Source organism: Electrona antarctica, assembly GCF_951216825.1.
Source record: "Electrona antarctica genome assembly, chromosome: 20".
In the NCBI taxonomy this organism is placed as follows: Eukaryota; Metazoa; Chordata; class Actinopteri; order Myctophiformes; family Myctophidae; genus Electrona; species Electrona antarctica.
This window is the reverse complement of record NC_136801.1, coordinates 34,725,953-34,741,115: the sequence shown is the minus strand read 5'-3', so window position 1 is coordinate 34,741,115 and position 15,163 is coordinate 34,725,953. Positions and strand designations below refer to the sequence as shown.

Sequence of the window (15,163 nt, the reverse complement as noted above, 5' to 3'; positions counted from 1 at the left end):
CCCAAAAGATTTGGATGTGGAGGCATCATGAATTTTCAACATGGCACCAATGGCAGCCATTTTTTCAAAATGGCCACCAGCAATAACCGTTTTTGAATGAGTTATGGATGTAATATGATATTGCAGACACAATTTGTTGAATTTATTTGCCATACGTACTTGGAATGTGTTTTTGGGATAATTGAACATTCTCATTGAAAATTCAAAATGGCCACCATCTTTTCTGACTGGTTAGTTATGGATGATCTCTGTGTCGAATTATACATTTTTGTTGATGCAAATTTTGAATTAGGAACTTTAGAATTTCTAAGAAGCTTCCTTCTATCTCATAAGACTCATTAAAGATAGAGTGCTGTGATATATAGTATGCACATAGGTGAGATTCGTCCTCTACATAACAACTAGGAGCAGTGAACAGCCATTATGTGCTATGTCATTTGAGCCTGACGACAGTTCCAACAGGACATGTATAATCTCAGGAAACACAGCCCATACAGCCCACAGTCTTTTTCCCACATGGCCATCAAAGCTTGATACAGTGTGACGACCCATATATCAGCACCATAGGGGCAGCAGATGGCTCAGGAGGTAGAGTGTCCATTTGGAAAGTGGAAGGTCCCGAGTTTGATCCCCGGCTCCCCCAAAAGTCAATGTCGAAGTGTCCTTGAGCAAGACACCGAACCGCAAATTGCTCCCGGTGAGCAGGTTCTTGCATGGATTCCTCCGGCATTGGTGTATGAATGTGTGTGTGAACAGGTGAATGTAGCACAATCTCTGTAAAACGTCTTGGATAAAGGCGCAATATACATGCACCACTTATACCATAGAGTCAGTACCATAGTCGGCACCATAGTCAGTACCATAGAGTCAGCACTATAGTCCTTGACTCCTTACCATATAGTCAGTACCAGAGTCAGTACCATATGAGTCAGCACCATAGTCAGTATACCATAGAGTCACCATAGTCAGTATACCATAGAGTCACCAGAGTCAGCACCATAGTCAGTATACCATAGAGTCAGCAACATAGTCATTACTGTAGAGATAGCGCCATAGTCATGAACATATAGTCAGCACCATAAGCAATTTCCGATACTTAGCAGCCCATTACATTGCAGCAGGGCTATGGCAGGAGAAAGCACACAAACTACCAGTGTTCCATGCATTGACAGGTTGTGACACTGTGTCAAGCATGTTGGCCACGGGAAAAAGACTGCGTGGGCTGTATGGGCTTCTGAGCTTATACACATGCCCTGTTGATATTCAGTTGTGAGGTAGAAGGAAGCTTCTGGCCAATTCCAAAGTTCAAAAATTACTGATTTGACACCGAGATCACCCATATCAGACAATCATACAAGTGATGGCTGCCATCTTGAAAAATGGCAGCCATCTTGAATATTCAATGACAATTTTCAATTGTGCAAAAGACACTTACCAAATACTATATGGTAAATGAGTCTGAAATATCATATTATATCCATCATTCATAAGAAAAATGGCTGCCATGGGTGCCATGTTGAAAATCCATGATGCCTCCACATCCAATTATTTTTGGGATGCCTTTGGCTATATGTGTACCAAATGTCATGCTTTTATTACAAACTGAACGATTGTTTTGGTTATCTGCTGCACTGTACCAGAATGAAGAGCCTAGGTGGTCTAGAACCTGAATTTGTAAAATAACAGCAGGTGGAGGCCATTTTGGAAAATGGCTGCCATGGTCCCACCATAAAAAAGTAGACCAATCAAATCAATTGTTTTGTCAAGTACAGCTGTGTCAAGACACATGTGCAGCATTGGCCGTTGCTCGCTGCTGTTAGCACACCCATGTGCCATGTCCACACACACACACACACACACACACACACGCATGCACGCACGCACGCACACACCCAACAGAGTTGTAGGAGCCTAGGAGGGGTACACAGTGTGTGCTGCTGTGCTATCCCGACCTGCGTAGCCGGACCGGCTGCTGCTCTGTTGACAGCTATTGTACGGTACGCCGCTGTTTATACACAGCAACGCAGTTTGGGCTGCATTCTGATTGGTCAGAGGTGTTGCAGTTCGCCTGCGAATGTCTGCAAAATTCGACACCGGAGCGAACAAATAAAGAGCGAAAACGGTCGCATTTTCGCACATTCGCACATTCGCCACTGATGTGGAAGCTTGCATTGACTTCAATTGGTTTTAAAAAAAGGCGAATTATTCGCACGAATAAATCGCGTCGCTAATTCGCCAGTGTGTAATGACCTTTGAAGCTCGCCTCAGGTGTGAACCAAAACACACTAATTTACTAGAGTTCAAGGTCCCAGCCCAACTTACTAGAGTTCAAGGTCTTAATTGGCCCCATTTACTAGAGTTCAAGGTCCCAGCCCAACTTACTAGAGTTCAAGGTCCCAGCCCAACTTACTAGGGTTCAAGATCTTGGCCCCACTTACTAGAGTTCAAGGTCCCAGCCCAACTTACTAGAGTTCAAGGTCCCAGCCCAACTTATCGTACACACTGCATGATATTTCCTCCGATTATGCTGTCGGGGACCATTTTTGGCGCTCGCCGACAAAACTCCCGATCTGACGCAAGATCGGGCTTTGATCGCCGAGGTTTTGCTCGCTGTGTGTGAAAGGCTCTGCGAGAAGATATAGCGCCGATAAAAGCGCTCGCCCACGCCTTCCCGACCGGTTCTGAATATCAAGCAGGGTTGATATTTGGCTCTGTCGTCGACTGGACATCGTACAGTATGAAATGGGTGGCGATCGCGTCCAGAGAAGTCCTGTATTACAGCCAATGAGAGCACAGGACAGCTGTGCTCACTGACACTGTCTGGGTCTGAGCACACTTTAGATTCCATGCGCGGACAGAAGAAGCTGTGTCTTGTGTCATTTCCGTTTTTTTAGACAGCTGGTGGATGGAAATGAAGCTCCACCCACGCGGCAGATTGCCCTGTCGGCCAGATTCCCGGAAAAGCTTGCCCCAGCGGCAAACTTTTGGACCTTGTGCGCTCTCTCTCTCTCTGTGTGTGTGTGTGCGTGTGTGTATGTGTGTGTGCGTGCGGAGAGAGACGGAGAGTTATTTCATGAAAATCAAGATTTAACGTCATGTCTCGCTGCAGCCCCGTAGCCACACGCTGCCTGTCACAAACATTTCGCCGTGTAGCCTGGCTATTCCTGTGTGTGTGGCATGCACGGATCAGAGAGAGAGGCATCTGTGTCGGTCTCGTGCTTGTATCACGATATCCTATGCACGTGCGTGAGATGTCAAAATGAATTGGAATAAAAAACAAATGATGTAGCCTATTATGTACCGGGTCTGGATCGCATCTTGGTGAACTCTTGCAGTGCGTGATGCCTAATCGGCGACCAATCCTTTAGTGTAAAGCCACAACGATATAATGACAGTCGATTTAAAAAAAAAAGACTCCTGTAGTGTGAAATACATAACGATCTGATGACTCGCCGACAACTTTAAAACTCCTACAGTGTGTAGGGGCCATTAGGGTTCAAGCCAGGTATTACTATAGAGTTCAAGGTCCCAGCCCAACTGGTGCGGTCTGACTCGGAGACTGTGAGGGTCTCTGAGCGCATAATAAATGTGGTCCTAGCATGACCATAGAAAGGTCATGCTAGGACTTTTGTTGGAGCTCCATAGACAGACATTGCTCTGCGACAATGGGCTACTTGACAAACGGAAAAATGTGACAATTTTTCCTGAAACTGTTGCGCACACACTTTTAGTTGCAAAGGTGAGTGAGTGTGTATATTAAAAAAGGAGTAGGCTATGCATGTCCCCACGGTTTCATTGGACACGGTGCTGGACCCTACCAAAATGGGGTAGGTAAGCAAAGCAAAGCAAAGCAAAGTTACTATATTTACCCAGGGTAACTGGACTAAGCATCAGATACTTGTTTACAGCCAGGCCCTGCTCATAGAACATTTCATGGTAGTGGTTCAATGCCTTGCTCAAGGGCACTTCAGCCCTTTTAACGTGCCGGTCCGGGGATACGAACTGGCGACCTTCCGGTATCAAGACCGCTCCGCAAACCGATCGCCCACTGCTGCCCCTGTCCCCGTAGGATAGAGCTAGGTTGTTCTCCTCTTGGGTGTATGCATATACATGCCATACTATAATAATTATTATTTTCAAAGGACAGTGTCAGTTCAAGACAGGAGATCTAGTTCTACCTGATATGTGTTTGTTTGGCAACAAGGTGGCTTCAATAGTTAGTGAAGCTTATGTGTTGAATAACAACCTGAGTGTCAAAACAAATATGTAGTCCTACATGATGAGTGATCAAGGAAGGTGTGACGCAAATTGCAAATTGATGCAAATTTGGCACCACCCCATGAACTGTCTGTCTGTCTGTCTGTCTGTCTGTCTGTCTGTCTGTCTGTCTGTCTGTCTGTCTGTCTCACCACTGATCAAGGAATCTCTGCATCAAACAATTGTGACACTGCATGTCACAAGACTCCAGACTCCCCAGGGTGTCTGGAGGGTCCGGGGAGGGGCCCTTCCGCTGCTGCTTCCGGTTCCTCACCTGACCTACCAGACGTACTCACTTGTGCACCCCGAGTTGTCATAGTTAACTTGCCACGTTCGCACAGGTTCTTCCTAATTATAGCCAGCTGGCTTAAGGTCTGCCGCCTTCACTGAGATGCCATTATCGGCGGCTACCTCCATTAGCTCTTGCTTGGTCATGTTCCCCAAAACCTCCTTATCATAAGACACGTAAACCTCGGTCTCTTTTTTTCCAGGTACCTCATGCTCGCAACACCTGAACCCCTAACTGCTCCCGATGTGCAGGTTGGTGCCTTGCATGGTTTCCACCACTATTGGTGTGTGAATGAGTGTGTGAATGGGTGAATGTAATGCACAATCTATGTAAAGCACTTTGGATAAAAGCTATATATACAGCTACATCTCAATGAATTAGAATATTGTGTAAAAGTTCATTTTCTCCCGTAAAATAATTCAAAAAGTGAAACTTTCATATATTCTCAATTCATTGCCATGAATGCCAACATGTACTATGACATACTGAAGCAGAGCATGATCCCCTCCCTTTGGACACTGGTCCGCAGGGCAGTATTCCAACATGATAATGAACCCAAACAGACCTCCAAGATGACCAATGCCTTGCTAAAGAAGCTGGGGGTAAAGGTGAAGTACTGGCCAAGCATGTCTCCAGACCTAAACCCTATAGAGCGTCGCAGTCCCGCCCCCTACCATGGACCAGGAAATGATTCTCCGTTCATTTTCCTCATAGACATTTCAGAAAGTATTTATTTAAAGACGTTTACTCTGCGGACAAAGCCAACTCGAGTCGTGACAAATCATGACAACAAACACAATTTTTTGGGCCGAACAAATAATTAGAAGAAAGAAAAAAACGGCAGGTTACAACACTTTTCTTGTTGTTTTTCTTTTTTGTAATTATTTGTTTGGTCCAAAATATTGTTTGTGTTGTCATGAGTTGTCACGACTCGAGTTAGCTTTGTCCGCGGCGTAACCGTCTTTAAATAAATACTTTTTTAAATGTCTATGGGAAAAATGCATTGGGATTCATTTCCTGGTCCATGGTAGGGGGTGGGACTGCGACGCTCTATTGAGCATCTCTGGATCATCCTCAAACGGAAGGTGGAGGAGTGCAAGGTCTCTAACATCCACCAGCTCCCTGATGTCATCATGGAGGAGTGGAAGATGACTCCAGTGGCAACCTGTGATGCTCTGGTGAACTAAAAAGTAATGGTGGCCACACAACATATCAACACTTTGGCCCAATTTGAACATTTTCACTTAAGGGTGTACTCACTTTTGTTGCCAGCAGTTTGGAATTAATGTCTGTGTTTTTTTTTGTTATATTGAGGGGTAAATAAAATGATATTGTGGTAAATTATGAATCATATAAACATATATTATAACTACCTGGACATACAATGATAAAATTAGACTGCTACAAACTGGGGTTTCATTGAAGTAAAGTGGAGATTTTAGACGACTCCTATTTACCATGAGTAAAGTATCCTATTTACCATGACCAAAAGGGGCTATTGTTAACGTCTGAGCTAGCAACACCTTACAAGGACAGGATGCAAATCCCTTTGTTCTAAGTTTGTTTGAAGCCCACAGAAGGTGTGAAGCAGACGGCTAGTTTTACTGCAGTATCTTATTTCGGCTTGAGTCAATGCATGTTGACTTTAACTTTCTATATTTCTAAGTTGGATTGACTTTCTTAAAAAGTCTTAAAACACTCTTCTGTTATTATGGAATAAAGATAAACGCTAGGAAACGAATATATAGACTGGTTACTAAACTATGAGTGCCTTCAGTAACTAATCTAAAATGTACTCTTAACACAGGGTATTTCAGGAATATAGTGTTATGTATCAAGCTCATTCATTTCTTAAATATAGTCAGTTCAGTTTTATATACTTCTGTTTAGTTTCATAATTCTGTTTAGTTTCATATAGTTCTGTTCATATATTTCCGTTAGGTTTATATCTTCATTGTACCTTTAATTCATTATTGTGGTATTATTTCTTGCTCCGTTAAAAGTATTCTCATTTCACCAATGGAACAAATGTTTACCATAAGACTTGCCTTTTGTCTAGAAATGCCCGCCTCTAACAGGAAGCCGGACCTCATTGGTTAGAAGTCAGGAAGTGTTTATGCCCAGAGAGGGGAGGGACCTTCTGGGAGGAGGCGAATCTTGAGTATTTAATACCATGTAATGTCAACATTCAAGGCTGTATCGACTTATTCTCAATTTGGACCGGAGGCTAATAAGAGACAGACCACAGCGTGTACTTTTCACATGCATGTTCTGTTACGACCCTGACTCTCGTGTTTAACAAATAAATGCGAATGTCATGAGACCATCATCACGGGTTTTTCTTTGTTCTTTCTCCTGCTCCGTCCGAGGCGACACACACACACATCGAGATTCCACAATATCCAAGCTGTACACTGACTACTTCCCATTGTATCAAAGTGTCATTTCTTCAGTGTCTCATGAAAAGATGGGGTGTGTACTCACTTGTGAGATACTGTACATCACATTCCACGCTCAGCCAATCAAATCATCGCATTCCGTTGTTCAACAATGTGGAAAAAAAAAAAAAAAGTTGGAGACTATATAAGAAATGCTGTCCTGCCCCAGAGAGAGACAGCATGGAGGCTTACTGCAGAGCGTTGCTACTCGTCCTCTTCTGCCTGAGCGAGGCCGAGGCCATGCCGGCCGACGCGCAGCTCCAGCTGACCGTCAACAATCTAGAGAGCCACGGGGCGGCGGTGGAACTGAGCTTCGACTTCGAGCACCACCAGGACCAAGGCACGGCGGTGGAGCTGAGCGACGAGCACCACCAAAACACGGGTAAGGATGGTCGAGATGCTGATGCTTGTACAAAACGCGTGATTTAAACCTATAGAACACTAAACACGGCTGATTTTCACCCGGACAATTACTGTATATTTGTGTATTTTTCTTAATGTTGTCGATGTCTGAGGTGTTTGGGTGAATTGCACCCGTGTTTAGTGATAAGAAAATCCCATACACCCACAGGATTATTTTTTTGACTGGATTATCACATGGTGAGAATGGTTTTCCCAGCTTCAAAATTTGTTTTTTTAAGGAATATCCTACTATAAATGCGCCACGTGTCTGTGTGCGTGCGTGCGTGTACGGTTGTAATGCACGTAACTCGAGAACCGTTTGACCCACCGACTTCACATTCGACACACACGTTCCACACCCCCACAGTCGGTCGGACCCAAGGTTCTCCAGAACCACCACAAAAGGTTCTGATCAGGCTCGGGTTCTATGACGTATATCATTAGGTTCCCAAGTTGCATCGTTCCGGTGGCCGACTGCGACGGGCACGTACAGGTCTAGTTTGTTAAATAATTAAGCAATATTACACGAGAGGGTGTGGGTTAACGTGATTATTGCCACGACAGGGATGCGGTGAGGAACGAGACGAAGTCGAGTTCCGCAAGCATCACTGAAGTGGCAATAATCACGTTAACCCACACCCTCGAGTGTAATATTGCAATTATACAACAGTTACCCTTAAAACTAAGAAAATCGCTGAAAGAATATATTGTTTTAATGACAGATGTAGTCACTACGACCACAAATGTCCCAAGAAACTAGCTAGCCTAGCCACCGAGTTTGCTAGCGCTCTGGGAAAACAGCAGCTGAATTCTTTGTTTTGATTAGGTGGTGAATGGTGCTGGTTTAACCCACGGCTAGAAGGCTGTTTCAACCAATCAGATTGCTTCCTCGAAACGACCTGTGGTATAATGCACATTATTCACTGATACCCCCCCCCCCCTCCCTATGATAGGGCCCATCCCCATGAATTGATATCAATTTTTAGTTTTTTTTTTTCTGTGAAAATTGTACTAAATATTTTGTAATGGATATTTTACATTGGGTAAAACATAGCTGTGTTTAGTGATTTTTGTTTTGTGTTCTATAGCGTTAAAGTGCAAGACAACTGTTTTGAGGTTTGAGCTAGTTAACTTGCCAAGATGTAAAGGTGGACATGACATAAAAAATAATTGCTCTATTGACTCACTGACGGTAAAATGTGCTACGACGTGAACTTGTGAGCTTATAGATCAGATATTTTTCGGTGGAGGGAAAATATCTGGAGGGGGAAGTGAAAGTGGATGCACGTTTGTAGAGAGAACCCCACTTTGTTTTAGACACAAGACAGCAGTACTTTATTTTTGTATTTTATAGAATTATTAAAGGACCACTTCACCACTTTTCAACCTATCTTCATATAATAGGTCCTCACTAATAATCATGAAAAAATGGCGCAATTTTTTTCTACTCGGTCTGTGTCTCATAGGAGGGCTGTGGGCAGTTCAGAAACCGTCCAGTGACATCATCAATGGGGAATACAAGCTAATAAAAACTGCAGGCTTTCTAGTCCTGAAAAGTTGCAATGCGAAAATGGAAGCCATCGTTCTCACGATAATGAAAATCTAAACATTTTTGTAAAACAATCTTGTTTAAAAAATAATCTGCCTAATGATGATGTCACTGGAAGACTGTTTCTAAACTGCCCACAGCCCTCCTATGAGACACAGACTGAGTAGTGCCATTTATCATGATTATTAGTGAGGACCTATTATATGAAGATAGGTTAAAAAGTGGTGAAGTGGTCCTTTAATGCAGGGGTTCTCAACGTTTTTGGCCGGGGACCCCCGGAAATGCTTTGGCAATGTCTCGGGACCCCCGCCCCCTCCCGACCCCAATATAAATTGACTGCTACAATAACCTTAAACCATTTTGGGCGGGAACCCCTTTTGGTGTTTTAAGCATTGTCATAATTTAGCTATTGAAAAATAGCAGAACTACAAGCTCATCGCGCGCCACCGAGTGGCGCGCGACGAGCTTGTAGGTCTGCTATTTTTGAAAAAAAGTGAAAATAAAATTTAAAAAAAAATATATATATATATTTTTTTTTAAATAATTTGGCGACCCCCCCGAGGGGTCGCGACCCACGGGTTGAGAACCCCTGCGGATATAGATGGATGGATTGATACGGACTGGCCACTGCATGCATGCGTACCGTCACTACCGTGTGCCCGCCGCCCGATAATTCGGCTACATTTCAACCTATAGCCTACCTATAGCATTTGATGGAGGGATAATCAAATCATAGTTGATACACCCCAATGACATACCAGACACTTCACATGGAGAATTATGACAATCTCTTGAGAATTGGCCGAGCAATGGCTTAATTAACCAGCAGTGTCCAACACTCCACACACTCCACATTGAGGCACCTCGATTTGTAGCATTTGCCATTACTTAAATAAGACACACCCACACATTACCACACGCAAAATAGGTCCCGTAGTGTGAATAGAGGGTATGCGCATGCATAAAGTGAATGGCAGATCAGGTGACAAAGTGAATGTAATGTTTAAAGTCATTTCATGCAATGAAATAGGACTTTTCTGTTTGGATGTATCGGTTGTCAAGGCCAGAAAGTAGTTTTTTGCCACTCGGTACGCATTCCCGCATAACTTCCTGGTATGATGATGATGATGTCACGCGCATACCCTCTATATAGCTGCTTGTTATTATGATTGATTCTCCTTCTGTTCTTACAGGTTGTAAATTGAAGAAAGAACAGCTACAGGACCAGCAGACTAACCATAACAACGTGAAGAACGAGAAAGACCAGTTGCAGAACATGTTTGACCAGTTGCAGACTAGTTTTGACCAGTTGCAGACTAGTTTTGACCACTTGCAGAGCAGTCACAACAGCCTTACTGCAGAGAGAGACCAGTTGCAGACTAGTTTTGACCAGTTGGAATCCAGCCATAACAACATGACTACTGAGAATGACCAGTTTCAGACTAGTTTTGACCAGTTGCAGACTAGTTGTGACCAGTTGGAGTCCAGCCATAACAACCTGACTACTGAGAAAGACCAGTTGCAGACTAGTTTTGACCAGTTGGAGTCCAGCCATAACAACCTGACTACTGAGAAAGACCAGTTGCAGACTAGTTTTGACCAGTTGCAGACCAGCCACAGCAACCTGACTACAGATAATGACCAGTTGCAGACTAGTGTTGACCAGTTGCAGACCAGCCACAGCAACCTGACAACAGAGAATGACCAGTTGCAGACTAGTTTCGACCAGTTGCAGTCCAGTCATAACAACCTGGCTACAGAGAATGACCAGTTGCAGACTAGTTTTGACCAGTTGCAGACCAGCCACAGCAACCTGACTACAGAGAATTACCAGTGTCAGAGAAGATATGACAACTTGAATACCCAGAATGGCCAGTTACAGACCAGTTTCGACCAGTTGCAGACCAGCTGTAGCAACAGTACGGACCTGAAGAGGAGGCTGTGTGGTCAGTGAGACATTTCTGTTTTTATGCATTAAGTTATGTCATGATTGTTCATCAAGTCATTAAGTAGAGAAAATCCAAAAAAGAAAACTGTGGCTAACATAATTATTTTTGTTGTGTTAGAATCCTATGGAATGACATTTGATGGCGGTGTGTGTTATTACATCTCTGCTGAGAATGAGTACAAATCCTGGGAGGACAGCAGACAGGACTGTAGAGACAGACAATCCGACCTGATCATCATAGACAGCCAGGAAAAGCAGGTATGGTGTGTGTGTGTGGGTGTGTGTGTGTGTGTGCCTGCGTGCGTGCGTGCGTGCACATGAATGGAATATACGCATGGTTTGCCGATATCCGATATCGATATTGTCCAACTACTAATTTTCGTTGCAGACATCAACCGATACCGATATTTGCGGTCGTGGAATTAACACATTATGCCTACTTTTATTGTGATGCCCCGTTGGATGCATTCATAAATGTTATAGGTTTTCCAAATTAAAATAAACATTAACATAAATTCGGTAGACATTTTAATTAATTAAACCGATAAATGAATTACATTTTTATGCAAAATATCGGCCTGTAATATCGGACATCCATATTAACCAGGAAAGTCCGTACTATACAGTCAGTGTCGCATTGCTGGTTTTGGTGGTTTTAAAGACGTCACACACATGTCGCTTAATTAACACCTAAACTACACAGGTCACACAATGGTCCATTGATATGCATCTAGGATCGGTTCCATGCACACTCAGTCGGCAGCCTTTGTAAACGTCGAGGTGCAAAAAATTTAGCGTTGTTTTTAATCAGGGAGACCGGCGCAACATTGTGTACAGGTTGTACTTCAGAAACCACAAGCTTTTTGTTTGTGTCCAGGACTTTGTTGAGAGAGTTTGTTTGTGTCCAGGACTTTGTTGAGAGAGTTTGTGCAGGACTTTGTTGAGAGTTTGTTTGTGTCCAGGACTTTGTTGAGAGAGTTTGTTTGTGTGCAGGACTTTGTTGAGAGGGTTTGTTTTTGTGTCCAGGAATTTGTTGGGAGTGTGTCTTCCAGAAACGACATCCTGTGGATCGGTCTGACTGACAAAGACGAGGAAGGCACCTGGAAGTGGGTGGATGGAACACCACTGAGCACAACAACGTAAGACCTTACTATAACAGGATAAGTGACGTAGCCGTAAAGACAAGCTTACCTTAACTCTGTCCAGCTTGCCATAGCCGTAAAGGCGAGTTTTGTTTAATGTGCGATTGATTATAATCAAGCATTTTTAGCTAGCTCCAGGCCGCGATCAATAATCCTGTGCGTCTTTATATGCATTAATGGCTCATCTGCAAAAAATGCGATATTCTGCGCTTGATTAGAGCTTAATTTGACTTAGTTATGATTTTAAAAAGCTATCACGCTAATATACAGGCCCCAGGTGACTGTTGTGAGCTAGCCAACTTTCAGTTCCGGTTCAAACTGGTGTAAACATCTGGTAGCTTTTTGGAGAGGTTATCCAAAAACGTCTGGCACTGGCCCCAACCCCATCTGGTGGCCACACGGCGTAATAGCACTTAAGGTTAATTACTAATAATAATAACAACAACAATAATAGGCCTAATAATAAAACGCATTGTGAGCTTGTAGACAAAATGTACATGTGGAGTAAAAGTACAATATTTGGATCTGAGGTGTAGTGGAGTAAAAGTATTGGAAATTGTAAATACTCAAGTAAAGCACAAACACCTCAAAATTGTACAGTACTTCAGTGAATGTAGATAGTTACTTTCCACCACTTTGTCCACCGTTGCTTTCACTTCAAGTGATTTTTACTAGTTGACTAGTTGCCTAGTCGACTAGTTGTTTAACTACCTATTATGTAAAAAAAAAAAAACATATATATATATTTTTTTAATAATATTTGTGCACATTGGTGACTATAATCTAGCATTCTAGTTGATCTTGAGGCCTACAAAAAGTCAACTAGTACCAGCAAGGTCAACTAGTGGATTTACTAGTCGACTAGTTGAATAGTCAACTATAGCCCTATATGTGCCCTCTCCCTACGCTCATTCTGTAGCTCCGAGATGACGTAACACCCACCGCGGTTCATAAATGGCGCATGTTTCCACAAGGAACGCTTCTTACCCTTTTCTGCACAATGAATTCAAAAAGTGAAGGGCTAAAAAAGTTTTACACTAATTCAAACTTAGCATCGGCCAAGAAAATCCAACTTTACACGGTTACAGTGGTTGTTTAGCATGTTTTTCAAGGAAGTTGAAAAGCTTTAGCGCATCCCCGGCGCCTCCCCTGGTCGAAAGTAGAATTAAATTTCCAACTGACTTCAGTTCACTCGACATGCACGCGCACACCTTCCTTGATAAACATGGAAGCGGCTGACTAAACAACCGCTGTAACGCTCGTGTAACCGTTTAAAGTTGGCCGTTGCTAAGTTTGAATTAGTGTAGAAAAGGGTTCATTGTGCAGAAAAGGGTAAGAAGCGTTCTTTGTGGAAACATGCGCCGTAATACATCTGTATTACACAAGAAGTCGATGGAATGTCAACGTTTGCCATTTATCTTCTATAATGGTACTACATGAATACAGCATGGATCATCAAATGGTGGTCCGTGGCTGAATAAATAATGGGCCTTGATATGAAAAAGGTTGAAAACCACTGCATTAAAAACTTGAAATATACAATACACAAAACAAGGAGCTTTATATTGCTCCAAAAGTGTCAGGCAGGCATGTAAGTGTATATGCAAAGTTCCTCAGTGCACACAGAGTGAACTTTTTGAGTGGTGTAAACCACTCTTACAACTGGCTTTGTTAGTTTACGTGTCTGTCTGTCTGTTCGTATCAAAAAATGAGCATGGTTGCTATGGTCACCCAGTTCACACGGGTGTGATTTCATTACGTCAGACATTACGTCAGACCACAGCTGATCAGTCTATATAAGACCTTACACCACTCAGTTCACACGGGTGTGATTTTTTTTTTTATATATCTACAGGTACTGGGCAGATGGTGAGCCTAGCAACCACATGTCAGGTGGTGTGGGTGAAAACTGCGCTGCAGTCCACCGTCATGCCGATATGACTCAAGGTGGATGGATGAACGACAGACCATGTGGACCACGCTCCACAGAACGCTGGATGTGTGAAAGACTCAACGTCTTCTGAGTTCTGACATATCATAATGGGAGGGGTTTTTCCTTACTGGGCGGGGTTTTCCTTTTTCTTTTGCATGACTTGGGCGTGTTATAATGAAGTAGACTAGAAAAGCATTCCAGCAGCAACAGGCGGCCTGGAGGCCACATGCAACCCCCACCATCACTTAATGCGGCCCGCAGGTTAATATCCCAACATTGATATATCATTGATTTCAGCTAATTACTAGTGTTAAAATGTATTTGTTATGAACAGCAGATTAATCGTGCATCCCTACATATTATTGCTAATAGCTACTTTAAGGGGGAAAAAATATTTATTTTCATTATCAAACCATTTTCAAAATAATTGCATAAATAAATACAAAATCAAAGAGATATAATAAATATATAAGCACGCATTTGAAGAAGTGGTGAAAGTTGTGATCTTGTAGATCTGATATTCTCACTATTTTGGGTTTAGGGTGTTTGATGTAAAGTTTGTGTCTTTAATAAATAAAGTTTCCCATGGATATACAGTGATACGAATGATACTTATCTTATTACTATTATTAAATGTATAATCAAATTACACTTTCATAACATAGAATGCAACACATTCTGATCAAATTACACTTCCATAACATAGCATGCAACACATTCTGATATACGGTTGTATTTATGATAAGACAAATGCCAATCTATAATGAGTTTAATTAATTTAAAACAATTCTATAATGAGTTGCGTGTCTTAACCAATTACATCATGAGATTTTACTGAGCCTTGATTGAGCTGAGGAATTAAAACACCAAGTAAAGTGTTGTGACATCATGGTTCAAATTAAACAAAGTCTCTGAAATCAAAATAGATCCAATTAAAGTTATTATTCCGTTAATGTCCATTTTTATCCCTGGCTCTGAAGACCTGCAACGTTGGTGCAAAGAGCATGTCGCATTAATGCCATCTAGTGGTAGACTGACGACCATGCAGTCTAATGCAAAAATGTAATTTAACCCTAGAACACTAAACACTGGTGATTTTCACCCAGACAATAATATTTTTGCAATTTTCAAAATGTTGATGTCTGAGGTGGGTGGGTCTTTCAGTACCTTCATGGTGAAAATCCCATACACCACAATGGACTTTT

General features: G+C 42.5%; 1 protein-coding gene and 1 long non-coding RNA gene across 2 annotated transcripts; one reads left to right on the top strand and one right to left on the bottom strand.

Annotated features, from left to right (window-relative positions):
* Nucleotides 1-7,138: 7,138 nt before the first annotated feature.
* On the top strand, nt 7,139-14,558 carry LOC306913564 (uncharacterized protein). Its single transcript, XM_079490313.1, has 5 exons — nt 7,139-7,366; nt 10,129-10,881; nt 11,002-11,141; nt 11,910-12,022; nt 13,881-14,558. Exons 1-5 carry the CDS (start codon nt 7,165-7,167, stop codon nt 14,047-14,049), a joined length of 1,377 nt encoding a protein of 458 aa, XP_079346439.1. The 5' UTR covers nt 7,139-7,164; the 3' UTR covers nt 14,050-14,558.
* On the bottom strand, nt 14,119-15,050 carry LOC306913575. The gene is made up of 2 exons (XR_013788570.1): nt 14,675-15,050; nt 14,119-14,636 (listed from the first exon to the last, which is right to left on the bottom strand). It is a non-coding gene; the product is annotated as an uncharacterized lncRNA (long non-coding RNA).
* Between the last annotated feature and the right edge of the window lie 113 nt (nt 15,051-15,163).